The 14,830-nt window shown below is 30.0% G+C and overlaps 2 protein-coding genes across 5 annotated transcripts in view; one reads left to right on the plus strand and one right to left on the minus strand.

Moving 5' to 3' along the window:
* LOC142319023 (alpha-aspartyl dipeptidase-like) overlaps positions 1-6,138 on the minus strand; it is a 30,208-nt gene extending 24,070 nt beyond the window's left edge. The window contains exons 1-2 of one of the 3 annotated variants that reach the window (XM_075355836.1): positions 5,440-6,130; positions 1,778-2,005 (exon numbers count right to left, since the gene is read on the minus strand). In XM_075355836.1, the coding sequence (XP_075211951.1) occupies positions 1,778-2,005; positions 5,440-5,931 (720 nt within the window). In that variant the 5' untranslated portion in view covers positions 5,932-6,130. Of the gene's footprint in view, positions 1-1,777; positions 2,006-4,072; positions 4,906-5,439 lie in introns of those variants that run through there. The other 2 variants (XM_075355838.1, XM_075355837.1) reach the window with 2 other exon arrangements.
* Positions 6,139-9,633: 3,495 nt separating this feature from the next.
* Positions 9,634-14,830, plus strand: part of Arglu1 (Arginine and glutamate rich 1) — a 40,881-nt gene continuing 35,684 nt past the window's right edge. The window contains exons 1-2 of one of the 2 annotated variants that reach the window (XM_075355839.1): positions 9,652-9,954; positions 10,330-10,473. In XM_075355839.1, the coding sequence (XP_075211954.1) occupies positions 9,824-9,954; positions 10,330-10,473 (275 nt within the window). In that variant the 5' untranslated portion in view covers positions 9,652-9,823. Of the gene's footprint in view, positions 9,955-10,329; positions 10,474-14,830 lie in introns of both variants that reach the window. The other variant, XM_075355840.1, reaches the window with a different exon arrangement.

Here is a 14,830-nt window from a genome sequence, read left to right on the forward strand (position 1 = left end):
TTTACGGTAAAGTAAACAAGAATGGTATGGCTGCAGTTCAAAAATATCTTGTACTTATCCACATCAAAAAGCACCTGATCGCAAAACTTTGAAGCTGTGGAGAGACAACTTAGAGAAACCGGCAGTTTTAAACCAAAACAAGTAAGATACTGGTCGTCAACAAAGCACAAGAAACCATAATAACGAACAAGCAATAATAAATAGTGTATAATTATCGCAAACTACAAGCACGGGATGGTTATCACAGCAGTTAAATATTTCACAATCAAGTGTATGAAGGGCATGAGGACAGTTGTACCTGTTCAATGTAACACGGGTACAAGACTTATTACCACAAGATCATAATAAATGGTAGATATTTTGCCAATGGGTAACTAGAGAGTGGGTATGAAATCACAATTTCCTTAGTCATATAACGGTAACTGATGAATCATGCTTCACAAGATATGGAATAGTAAATTTTCGTAACACTCATATTTGGGCAGATGAAAACCCACATGAGATTGTAACAAGACATTTCCAGCATATATTTTCAATTATGGCTTGGTGTTCTAGGTGATTTTATTCAATGGATTAACACACAAAAGGAACTAAGAATTGCGTAACAGAAAATGCAGAAACTATTTTATTATATTCCTAATGTTATGAGATGCGCTACAAAAGAATGGATTCGTCAAGCAAAGTCATGTATTGAACAAAAGAGGCTACTTCCAGTAACTTTGACAGTTAATATTGCCTTTACTAATTTTTAATGTCATTTTTCTGTTGTTTTCAAATTTAAATTACATTTTATATTAAAGGCTGTTTCCAACCTATAAACAAAATTTAGTTATTCATGCTGTTAAAATTTTTTTCACAATTCAATCTGTTTTTTAATAAAATTAAATAAATTTCAATATCCTGTATTCAGTTTTTCTTAAGTAATTTACATGAATGTTTTCAGAATTAAATTTTCTACATTTCTAATTGAAAAAAAGTACAACTTAAAAGTACAACCATTTAACAAAGTTTTCTGACTTTAAACCCAAAAACGTGTTATTTTTTACCCAATTTTTGTGTTATACATCAGATATCTTTAAAACTAATGAAGGTTCAGTTCTGGGACCCATTCTTTTTAATATTTTCAGGTCAAACACCATAAGAAACAACTGAATTCGCCCCTTAATTTACCTTCCCAGAATTTCAGGAAGTCTTCATTTCACCAGGAAACTGAAATCCAGGCGAAATCTTTCTTTATACGTGCACGCATAAGACAAATCATATAATGAAATTAAGCTAAATGCAGCTTTTCATGAAAAGCAAAATATTACTATAACTATTCAAAGCATACGATGTTATACTAATGGTGCAACTGTTCTCACATTTATCTGATCCTTCTTTCCTTGGCAAGTACAACAGAACAGATTAAAACTATACTGTCTAGAAAGATTACTGAATATATTTTTATTAAAAAAAAAAAAACAAAACAATTTAGTTTTAATGTGGGCTTTCATAATTCATACCAGCATCAAAAGAGCAGTCAACTCAGAGCTTTGTAGGCATGCATAGTTGTGTTCATAAAAATGGTCAACTCCTTTTTGGAAAGAAAATTGTAAAGAAAGAAAAAATATATCTAAATTAAAAGATACTTTTAATAAATGAATGAAATTAGCAGTTAATTTTTCTTTTACATTTAACAAAATTAATGTTTCAATCTTAAGAATATATTATTACATTTACTAACTTTAAGAATAAAGAAGACATTCAAAATTTTGAAAAAAAAATAGTAAGCACTTACCTCACAATAACTACGAAGTCTAGGGTAAATTTTGTTAAGAACAATATAATATGTAGGTAAGAGTAACCATGAAATAACTGGGCATACAATATGTACAGCATTATCAACAGCAGGAGTAGAAAACAGCCTGAAGTTATTTTTGAAAAGAAAATGTCTTGTATCATCATCTGGACTCACACCATCATCGCTTATTATTGCACCATAGGCAACTCCCATTGCTCCCAGAATCTAAAAATAAAAATCAATACTTCACAAGTTATCATCACTAGGATAGATATACAGTACTGGAAAATACTTACCTTTCAAGATTTCCAATTTCCATTCGCATCTTTCCACATACAATAACAAAATTAGATCAAACATTAATTGACAAGTAACTATTTTATTACTATGCCATGTATTACATCTTTAATACAGTAGTTAATGAAATAAATTTTTGACATGTAGATCTTGGAATTTAACTACATCAAAAATAGGGGTAATTTTGTGCAATTACTTGATCAACTTCAATTTTGCACCATACCATAGTAAATTTTTATACCACAGTACATTACACCACATTCAATTTTTATACCACAGTAGATATGCTTAGGATCAGAACACAAGATCTAAATGCTGGAAAGCAAGTTTGGACAGTGGGTAATTGTGCAAGATCAAAGTTCGTGCCGCATTAGTACTCTAGTAAATTAGCTTTCAGTTTTGTGAGTTATCAAGACTTGCAGTGAGGGAGAGAATGTAGGTTTAAGTTAAAGTTAAGATTAAGGTTATATACTTTTGTGGAGAGAGTATTAGGATAAATTACAAAGGTACTTACAATACTTAACACTAATCTCATGGAACATTAGGCCACCAAATCTATGTTTAAATGGAAATATAATCACTAGGGGGAGACTATACCACATGTTCTGTATTAGTCTACAACAGATAATCATCGTATGAAGAGCACTGTCAGTCATCTTCAACGAACTATTAAAGCTATGGTTTACTTCTCTCCAAAAGAGAGGTAAACCATAAGTTAGTTTATGGTTTTTTCCTCTCTCCAAAAATTTGAATCTTAACCCTAACCTCTCTCCACAGAATGGGTTAGCATCTTAACACATTGCCATAATTCATAAAACAATTGCTAATTGATTAGAGTATTTGACTTTGCACATTTATTTTAACAACTGCAAATTTCCTAATATGTAGTAATTATACCAAAATATCTTCATAAACATAACTTTACCTTATGATTAAAAAATTTATAGTTGAATGTATCAATCATAATCTACAAAAATGTGAAAGGGGCAGAAAGAAAAGCAGGTGGGCTGTCAGATGGTCACAATATCCTATATCCCAAATCTAACCTGCAACCTACAGATGATACCTAGTCATAAGAGTAATTTATAGGTTAGTGTATAATGAATTAGTAAACAAATGCTAATTTATTGAAATGACCTACATCTGACAACAGTTATTTCATTCGGCAGAATAGGTCAACCACTTATTAAAACTGTGCATTAAAATGTAGTGGAATATTTAGGCCAAATACATAGCAACAGATTTAGATGAACTTGTAATAATAATATTTAAGTAGTTGGTGGATATAGACCAATTATATGTTAGGTTTGTAAAACAGGCCATTTTTTAAGGATCCAATACATTCCCATATGGATTATGGGACTGTGCTTTATCTTCTGTTTCACAAACAATTTTGATGGCATTGGATTCTTTCCAAAATTCCTTGATTCATCTTTCAACTGATGAGTTTGTAACCAGCCCTGTATCATATCTCCTGACCAGAATGAAAATTTAACCCAACTGCCCATTGTTTAATGCGATTTTTAATAAGTGCTTTTTACAGGAAGAATATGATTTTTTAGAGTTATACCACACAGCACATTGATTTCACTTTTTAACCTATGTTTATTTATATATTCTGATTGGTGAGTAACAATTTTCAACTTTACTCCGTCTGCTTATAACAAAAAATCTTCTTTTATGTATTGTACAAACACTTTTAGTGAAATAATGTTTAAGATTAAAAAAGATATTACTTGCAATGATACGATCCCCATGTAAACATACCATTAATTTTTATTACTGGTGGATGTACCAATTCATCTTGCCAACAACATATTGTGTTTACACTATACAGAACTGTTCATCATTTGTAAAATGTTAAACATTATTTCATCATATCAGCAGAAGATAATAGTTTTCTTTAAGCATCTTACAAGTAGCACTGCCTAATACACACTTCAAGCACATCTTAGTATGCAATATCTGTGACTATACTAAAAAAATATTACACACCTGGTCACAAGTAGTACTTTGCTTTTAGCTAGGTTCCAGATCATTTTGGTCTAATGGTGAACTCGTCATCAGAAATCAGCTGATTTCAAAATCAAGAGTTCTAAAGTTCAAATCCTATTAAAGGCAGGTACTTTTTATATGGATTTGAATACTAGATCATAGATATAGGTGTTCTTTGGCGGTTGGGTTTCAATTAACCACACGTCAGGAATGATCAACCTGAGACTGTACAAGACTACACTTCATTTACATTCATACATATCATCCTCTTAAGTAATACCTTACAGTGGTTTTGGAAGCTAAACAGAAAAAGATGGTTGTAATTTGCATCAGTAACAAAATGATGACTTATAGGATGAACAAAGTCTTTTTTTTAAGACAGCAAAAGAACTGACCTCTGGATGCAATTCTTTTGGTTCTTCCAGTTTCCAGTTAATTTCAGTATCTCTCTTGGTCTCATTGGTAACTGATTTATTTTTATATAGTTTATAGCTATGAGTTGCTAACATTTCATTCAGTTTCTGGAGAAATGAACTTCACTAGTGGTACGACACATTGTTGATTTTTTCTTTTATGTTTGCCACTGGGGTAGTAATGGCAATCATTTGGTTAGGCCTATTTGTCCTAAAAAAAAAGATTTAAATTTCTACTTGGCACATATCAGTCTTTACTGGTATAATAAACCATATTTATATGGCTATGCCAAGTAAGAAACTAACTAGTTATTTACATACTAGACCTGCATAAATGTATCTAATGTCACTCCAACAAAGGATTTTCATGTCAAAAAGACTGCTAGAATATTTCTTTATAAAAAGTGCTTCAGTAATATTCTGTCATTTCCAGTTAAATAATTATTTACGCAGACTTTTTTTATAAACAACTTATGTATATAATTCAATTTTTTTAAATAAAAACTTTATTTCTGTATTTGTTATAAACAATTACTGTAAATCCAATGTTTTAATGTTTAATAATTTCACAGAATGATTTATAAGTATCTTCAAACTAAATAACAAACAGCAATTGTTGACAGTATATAACAATACATTAGTCAACAAATAAAGATTTAATTTATTGCAATAGTTTTGGTAGGCTATATAGGTGTATAACTATTACAGTCTAACCTTACACATTTAGTAAAAGTAACTGTACCCTTGTTCAGAAGATTTCTGTCTAAGACAGTATAAATAGAATTACAGCTGCTCTCTCATTTGAAAAAACAACTCGCTTAATTTACAAAACTACAAATTACTGAAAATTCATATCCAACTTTTAGTTATAACTGTGTTATTGCTTTTAAGGTATTTTTTTTTATAAAAATGAAGTAATTTGCTAATAATCAAACTATTTAAAATTACACATACCTTGCAGCTATAGTAATAAATCTGGATTAATTTCTTGTTAGGGAAGAGTTGCTGCGTTTTGGTGATAACTTTTTCATTATTATAACAATCTTGCAGAATGAATTTATATGCTATTATAAGTCTTCCAACAGGAGGTCTGCCGGAACGAAATTTTATATATGTGGCTTTAATGTGAATTAACAAGAGATTAACGACTATATATAAAGCAACTAGAAGAAGAATACTTAAACTAATGGTAGTAAATGGTCTTTCTCCAGCTACAGACGATAAAACAGTATTAGTTTCGAAAACTAATTTAAGCCAAGATTCGTAATATTTTACAAAACAATCGAACACAAATAAAATTAGAATTAGAAAATATGCTAGTAATGTAACACGTGAGAACATAATGTCAATAAAACGACCCCCGAAAGTGCAGAATAATAAATTACGAACATTATTTAAAACAGCCGGCATTTTTGCACGACATAACCTCAAATTTAAGGGAAACATAAAACGATACAACAAGACTGCCAACTTAAACAATTGGATTTTCCAAAAGTAAAAAATTCCAGGAACCTTCTTCTTTCTTTTTCTGTTTAGCCTCCGGGAATTACCGTTCAGATATTACTTCAGAGGATGAATGAGAATGATATGTACGAGTGTAAATGAAGTGTCATCTTGTTCAGTCTCAGTTCGACCGTTCCTGAGATGTGTGGTTAACTGAAACCCAACCACCAAGGAACACCCACTGAAATGTTGGAACAACGGTATCCACGATCTAGTATTCAAATCAGTATAAAATAACTGTCTTACATTCTTACACAGAAAATGCAGGTATGTTCTACGAATAAAAATACCTGCATTTTCTGTGTAAAATATATGTATTAACTCACTAAATGAATGAGGATTTTCGTATTTTTATAAATCAACTTATTGTTTTAAAATAAAATACCTTTTTACCTCTTAAAAAGAAAACTCCTCTTTCATTTTTTTTTACAAAATTTTCGATACGTTTTGTATCAAGCTGAACTGTTTTTAACATTATATCTTATGATGTGCTAGTAGCAACTAACTGTTTCAATTCATACTTTTAGGCCGACAGGCTAAAGTTCTACTTTTTTCGGTTTTTACTACAATACATTTTAATTCAATTTTTTTTCATACAAAACATTTCAACTCTTTTTTAGATCTTTTTACGAATAGTACATTATGTGTTGAATGTTGTAATTGTAGTAGTTTGATGGTAAGTGTAGTCGTACTGCTAGAATATCTAACTATTTTAGTATAAATGAAAAGGTGTTGCAGGGAATTTTTGTATTTCCTGCACCAACCATGCCTTTACTAGGAAGACAAAATTGATAAACGTGTCCCACCGTCAATATTCCTTATTAAGGTAATCAATGTGATGTGACTTCGAATTAAAAAAATAATAATAATTTAATATTTATACTGCAACATTCTTATTCCGATCAAATTGATACTTTATAATATAGCAGATCTCTTTTCATTGTCAATACTGATTTTTAATAATAATGGAAAAGTATTTTTTTCCAAAATAAAAATATTTTTATAACACCATTCAACATTTTGTTAAATACTTATTTTTTACAAAACATAAAGGTAAATTGCGTTTCCATCTTTACGGGATCAAGGAAAATTGTTTTATTAAAAAAAAAATACATTATTTGTACTTAATACGGTAGTAGTATATAAATTTTGAAGATTTTTTGGTACTTTTTATTTTTGCACAATTGAAAAAAGATTAAGTTTATTTCTATTAAATTAAATTCCCGGGCTGGGCCAGCTTTGGACCTTAAACTTTAGGCGGTTCTTAAAAAATCGTATTTTAGGAGTCAGGAACTGATCATTCGGTGATGACACGTCCGAACTGCATTTCATTTACTTTTCGTTCTTATTTCCAATTCGTCAAGGTCTCTCTGTTGAGAGATCTTTGACTGAAACGGAACGAATCGCAAGTGTGTCGTGGCAAGGGGTTGCCTCTGAGAGGGAAGTGGCACCCCGTTTTATATATTTCAGTGCCTGGACATTAGTCCTTTGCTGTTGGAATCTTTCTTATTAATTGACGGGTAGATGCTTTCTTTTGTTACGGATACAATTTTGTTTTTTTTTAGTTGGATGGATGTGTGATCTGTAAACAATTTACACACATCCACAATTTACAGGGCTTTGTGAGAGTTACAACGTACGCGTTTTCTCCCAGTGCGATTCCTTCTTATCGCCCAAGTACTTTTCAGTCTATCAGTGATGCGTGTGATCAGGGCCCTATTTTAACCCACTGGGTCGGACTGGTGGTGAAGTCCTCATCACAAGCTCTATTTTGATGGAGGATGTAATACATTTTCGTCACGAGGAGAGATGTAAGTGGTGAATGAGGCCACTGACTTCCTTTCAAGTTAGAGAGAGTTAGGTGAGGAAAAATACGTTAATAAAGACCTTTTTGACTAGTTGCAGTTGATCCCTGGATAAACTGGCCAAAACAATGAATTTTCCAATTGACTGCTTCGTACCAAACAGGTAGCTCAATTAAACAGTATCACCTTTGTTTGGCGTTATTAGAATGCTTCCATAAAAATGCTTACCTTGCAGTTCACTATTCTTTTTCTATTTTAACCCAACTTTGCGAATTTTTGTGCTACAATTATGGTCATAAGTGTTTTCCTATTTTTATTAAAATTTACAGTAAGGTTATTGTAAGTAGGTAAAATCTTACGAGTGTAATGGTTTTTTTTTTTTAATAAAAAGTTCCAATTTAACATGACGGTACCTATTTCGTTAAAACAAGACGATCAGATGCGGTAGAGCAGTTTTCTTACCAAATTACTAACATGTGGTCTTTGCTCTGCACTTGATTTCACATTTGTCTCTAAACGGTTATGTGTTAGGTACTTTACTCTATGTTTTACTCCATATTTAATTCTAAGGTTTTTTCTGAAATAGTTTTCCTACAACCTTGACTTTAAAAACACTTCCAGATTCTTAATCTGACGCTTTTTCATGAAATTTTTGTTTTTCCCTTCGCATACTTTATTTACAAAATATATATAGCAATCATGAAAATATAGAGAAAGAATATCCTCGACTGTTAAGAGTGGCGATATCCGGTGTTTCTAAACTTAGAGCTTAATATACTGATAACAAGATTTTTTTTGGTAAAACCTTCTACAATAAATTACAACTGACAATTCAGATTTGCATTTTATTCTTATTTTCACTTTTTATTAGTTAAATTTCCTAATAAGCTTAATTTGTTAAAATTAATACAAACTTAGCGAGGTTTAATGGTGGTAGAACTATGATCGTTTAATTATTGTTTCAAAGTTGATTGATAATTACTACTTGTACATAGTTCTGTATGAGCGAACACAATAATAACGCGTAGTCTTAACTAAGAGCGATAATTTTGTTAATTATTTATTAAGCGAAGTAATTTCTGTAGGCTATCAAAATAGATTTAAAATTATCAGTTTAATATGGTTCACTTTTTAACTACCGAACTTGAAAATATTTTCAGAAGATCTTTTCAAAACTACAAGACATTTCCTACCTAGCTGTGTAGCAGCAAATTTACTCTGAAGAACTGGTTTATAGGGATGAAAAGGTCTTTTAAATAATATTTTCTTGCATTTAGAAAATGAGCTGAATTAAACTATTTATTAAAAAAAATTACTTACTTTCATTCTTCAGTTCTGTTTTATATTAAGGAGAAAAGTAAAAGTAATCACGTTAATTTATTCTTATCCGTCTGACTTTCTATTTGTTAATATCACCATTATATTAATGAAAATTAGTACCAATGTACTAAAATATTCATGTTTACAGATCTTGTTTTTTTACGTGGAGTTGATGGCTCTATTCTCCTAGTTCTTTCAATGAACTTCAAAGAAATAAAGTTCTGAAAACGGACAAAACTATTTCAGTTCCTTTTTTGTGGACTTCATCCGTAACACTGAAAGTTTATTATTAAACATAGGAAATCAAAAATTAGATAATTTAAAATCTGTTTTCGTTATTTGTTACATTTATTTACAGCATTATACAAAGTATCGTACGATTATAAATATTCATATATTTTCTAAATTTATTAAGCTAAGTTTTTTTTTGGAGGGGAAACTAGACATAATTAAAAAACTATGCGTAGAAATTTACCTAAAGTTAGTTAAAGGAAAGTTCAAATTCTAAACGTTAATTTTCACCGCTCATTGAAAATACTGATGACGCTAGATTATGAGAGCACATCTGTATGTAAAGATTAAGTTTTACATGAGGCTCCAACATAACCCTACGAATCAACTGAGTTCGTATTTATTGTTATGGTTCGGTGTTTGTCATTATATCTGTTATTAAACTTTTGTTGAAAGAAGTGACGTCAATTTATTTAAGAATGGGTAGATCTAGAAGTAAATCTCCGCGACGAAGGCATAAAAGCAAGCATTCTCATAAGAGATCGAAATCTCGCGATAGGAGCCACAATAAACATCGGGATAAGTCAAGAGAGAGAAGTTCTAAATCAAGGTTTGTTTTTTAAAATTTTATCGTTTTTTATTAGTGAGTTGAAGTAGGATATATGTTGTAAACGTTTTATGTTAAATTACATTTTACTACTTGCTTGTGAAATAACAAAATAATGTTTTCCTCTCATCAGGTCTAGTGGACCCATAATATAGTTACTCGAATAGTCGAGTTTTGACTATTTAGTACGTTTTGTAACTTAATCACTTAAATTTTTCCAATAAAGTGAGCTTCACTTTACATATGTGTGGCTATAAATTGACCTAGCAGATGGGTTAGGTCAACTGATCGCCACCTAGAAAAAACTGTGCTTTGTGACCATATAAGAGAAATAATCGGTTTTACAGTTTTTAAAGAAGCAATTATTTGTTTTTATAGAAAAAGATCGCATTCGGAGTCCTCTAGTACTAGTTCGGATTTGTCTGATGATGGATCAAAATCTGTTCACTATCTCAAGAAAAAGTTGTACCATGATAGAAAAATGGATGAAGTTGATAGACTTGCTGAAATGGAAAGACAGAGGTATGCAGTTATTGTATTATCCATTTTTGTTAATAGAAGGAAATAAAATTATTGACAGATTGTTGAAAATAATAAAATGTTGACAATAAAATTATTGAAGTTATTTGTCAGTTTTAAAATATCCCTTTAAATCATTTAATTTTAATTTTCTGAGTTTTTTGATATATTGTTGTTTAAGACAGAGGTGTTGACTCACTTTGTACGTCTCGCAATGTTGCGAGATTTAATTGATACTGTTAAGACGCAGGCTTATCAGTCTTGAATCAGCACTAACAATTGAAACTAAACAACCAAACTAAATTTTAAATAACTTTTTGTTGTTTTGGTTTGAACCAAGCCCATGTCATTTAATATAATTTACTTATTGTAGCTGATAATTAATGATATTAAGTAGTATCTCAGTCTCTGTGTATGAAGTTTCGTATAATTCTCAAGCATTATTTTCACATTTTATATATCCTCAGATTATGAAATTGGAATAGTTAGAAGTGCTTTGTGTAACTTGTGTGCTGGAATTACAGGTTATATCATTTATTTCTTAAAGTGTTTATCTTCTTTTTATAAAGTGAAATGTTTTGATGAGTTTAGTAACAGTTGTCAATTTATCAATATTAAATAAAAGGGTTTTAGTTTCTTTTTTTAATTTGGTGAATTACATGTAAGGCCAAGTCTGATTAGGTTACATAAGCTCCTAATACTTCCTAGAATTAATGTTGATTCTTTTTTAAATTTAGGTGTGCATTGAATTGAGTAGATTTGTAAGTTTGTTATCTATTCAAGCAAACTCAGATTATTAGGCATATTTTTAATATTTAATTTATACTTTACCATATTTTTTTTGTACTTAGAATTTGTGTATCCATCTTGCTACATACACAATTATTCTTGAACAGCTTATATATCTGATTGTTTTGACATTTTGATTTCAGCAGCACTTGACTGAGAAAATGAGGTGAATTCATCCAGTGTAAAATATGTGTATAAAGATCTGTCTGTTCGATGTCCAAAATTGTAGTTTGTTAAAATTTTTGTTTATTTTTATTTCTTCATTATATGAGTATTAAAACTTTATTTTATTACTGTGGCTTACTGATTTGAGATTTCTGTCAAATGAAATTCTTTTGGTCTTTGAAGTTATTTTTAAATAAGAATGAAGACTATTATTTCTGTCTGAGGCGATAATTCAACTTAATGTTTTATTTGTCAAACATTCTGTGCTATATTATAGCTTTGATTTTCAAAATTGAAGGTTTTTGGGTTCAAATCATAGAGAAGTTGGTTGCTTTTATTCAGATTTTAATACTAGACTGTGGATACCAGTGTACTTTGGTGGTTGAAGTTAAATTACCACACATCTCAGGAATGGTCAGCCTGAGTCTGTATAAGACTACGCCATGTACATGTCATACATATGATCCTCATCTCATTTGGCCAGGGGGTTGCTTATTATTCAATAGTTGAACGGGTTGCAATGTATGCATTATGAATAATAATAAATAATATTATAGCTTTTAAGTACACAGCATTTTAATAGTGTATAGTTCTTATAACTAGATTCTTGTGCCTTTTATTTAATTTTTACAAATTTAAAAAATAATTTTTTTGATAAAACAATATGAATTTCTACGTGTATCTAAATTTGTTATACTGGGCTATTCAGTTGTTTATGCCAGCAGTCCATTCTGAAACAATTAGTATTTTGCGGACAGCCATTTATGATTTTTTTTAGTCTTGAAACTTTTGTCCACTTTCTTCATAAATCAAGAATTAAATACAATGTCAGGAAATTAAGTTACTTTTCTGATATTTAATTCAAAGAAATATTGTCCAAATTTTCCATGAAATGAGTTTAGCCTCTCAACCAGATCATTTATTAGCCTACATTTTTCTTGAAATTAGCAGTTCAGCAAATCAGTGACAAATATATATCACATAATAATACTTTAGTTATTGATACATTTAATTATAAGTTATACATTAAACTTTTATCCTGCAGCAATCTTTTGAATTCTGTAACGCCTTTCTGAGTGGAAGATTAAAGAAAATTATTAACAATATCTCAGATTGTTAGTACTCATTTCTGAACTCATTCAACTTCTATAAGACTTAAATTAATCAACAGGTATTATTTTGAATGAGATGAATTCCTTGGTATACTATAGACATATCCACTAATAATTTACAGAAGAGTCTTTGCCAAACATTTGACTTTAATATTAAAATTTATAAAAGTTCCTTCATATACTCATGAAAGTTTGACAATCAGGATACTTTGGTGGATAATGCAGTGTAAGGACTGAATTTTAGGGGTAAAATCTGTTTTCTTGTAACTATATCACTTTCTCTTCCAATTCATAGAGGAACCACTGTCTTTTGCCAAGGAGACAAATCTTCTACAGATATGTTTTGTTTTAACTGAAAAAGTTTTGAATTTTTTTGAAGATAATTTCTCCAGTAGTGTTTTCTTGTGGGGGAAGTGATGTTAACTTCATGAAAGTATCTACCTCCCAAAAAAACACTATGTTCAATTGAAAAATGGCTTAATCTGTTGACTTATTAACATCTGTTGATATTGTTTCTATCCTTTCCAACTTTGGATAATTTCAAAATGTTCTTAACCAAGAACTTTGAATTTATGAGGTATCATGTCTGACATTGGGATTTGCTCAGCTAATGAAGCCACATTTGATTTAATTTTTTCTATGATACTTCATTTAATATCGTACTGTTGTACAGTCTTTTTATCATTTCAAAGTCTGTAAAGGGCTTTTTCTTTTTCGTAAATAGTTGAGTCATTTGCAAGAATTCTTACAGTGTCCGCCTGCAAATACTTAATTCCTCTTTGATAAAAGGTTGTCAGAGATTTAACTTTTTAGAAATTTAGTGCCAAATTCAATATCCACTTAATATTAGAAACGTATTTTTATTTTCTAGTTTTTCTTCTTTTCTTACTGTTTATAAAGTAGATAATGCCATAATAAAGAGAGATCAAACAAACTTATAACTAAATCATGTAAGCCTAACTATTATCACTGTGTTATGAAGACAGCAGTAATAATAAGACAGGCATATGAAGAAGTGAGATGTTTGCTGCTGTCCAAAAGTTGTGTAAAGGAGAAAAGTGGTGGATCAGCTTAGTCATTGTGTTAACCTAATTATCTGCATTTTTCATACAGGAATGAAAAAATATGTTTATAATGCTACTATTATCTGAATTTTAAATCTATTGGCTGGTCTGTGTAGTTTGAATATCAGATCTTGCCTCTCAGCTGCTAATTGAATAGTGTTGATTGTTGTAGTTTATGTTATGATATGTTGATGAAAATTTTCTTCTTTTTTTCTAGTAAGTTTGTAACAAGATAAAACTTATTCACATTACAATTTTTATTTATTCAGCGATAAATAATTTTTATTTAAATGAAATTTTTCATCTAAAATTAGTGTTTGCTCTATTAAATAACGACACACATAAATAGCAGATTTATTACACTGTTTAAAATTATTGTATAAAAGTATTGAGTAGAGAAAAAATTAAAAGAATATATGAACTATATCATTTTAATATACGCATTTTAGGTCAAAAAGGAATTTTTTCATTATGAATGAACAGGTGATGTTTAGTAAAAAGTGTGGATATTTTTAATCATTTATTACAAAGCCATAGTTTGAATTAGACTATTATGATGTCATTTTGTTCCCTAGTTGAAATTATTTTACATGTAATGAAGTATTGGTTGGGAGTATGTTGTGCATATCTGGTAAAATTGTTTTTATGAAAACTGTGATTGTTATGAGAAAATGATCAATAAGAAATTGTTAATTTTCAACTTCATTGTTATGATCCGGTTCCATCAGCCCATGTTGTGAAGGTATGGGTTGTAAATTATGAAATAGGGTTTAATATTAAGTAAGGAGCAGCCAGGTCGAATAAAAATATCTGAATATCAGAAATGTTGGAAGAAGTCTTGATCACCTTATATTAGACTTTTCTTGTTGCATTTAAGACAGAATATTCATATGAGATTTTAAGTTTGATTTGTACACAATTCAGCTATTCTAAGAATTGAAAACAAATGACTTTGATAGAAGAGTCTCTTTTGCTCAACAATTTTTAGCAAAATGTGATGAAAAATCTCTTCATGTTCGATGAAGTTTCTTTCATATAAATTTATTTGTAAACGAAATAGAATTACAGAAATTTTGCTACTGGGATGAAGAGTATTTTTGTTTTCACACCAGTAACCATACAGAAAATGGAACAATCTGGTATGCAGTGTCAACAAAAGAATTATAGAGCCATATTTTTGAAAGTGAAAATGTCTGTGGAGTTAATGTGACTTCACAGTGGCAGAGCAAC

The sequence above is a fragment of the Lycorma delicatula genome, chromosome 2 (genome assembly GCF_047948215.1).
Source record: "Lycorma delicatula isolate Av1 chromosome 2, ASM4794821v1, whole genome shotgun sequence".
Classification (NCBI taxonomy): Eukaryota; Metazoa; Arthropoda; class Insecta; order Hemiptera; family Fulgoridae; genus Lycorma; species Lycorma delicatula.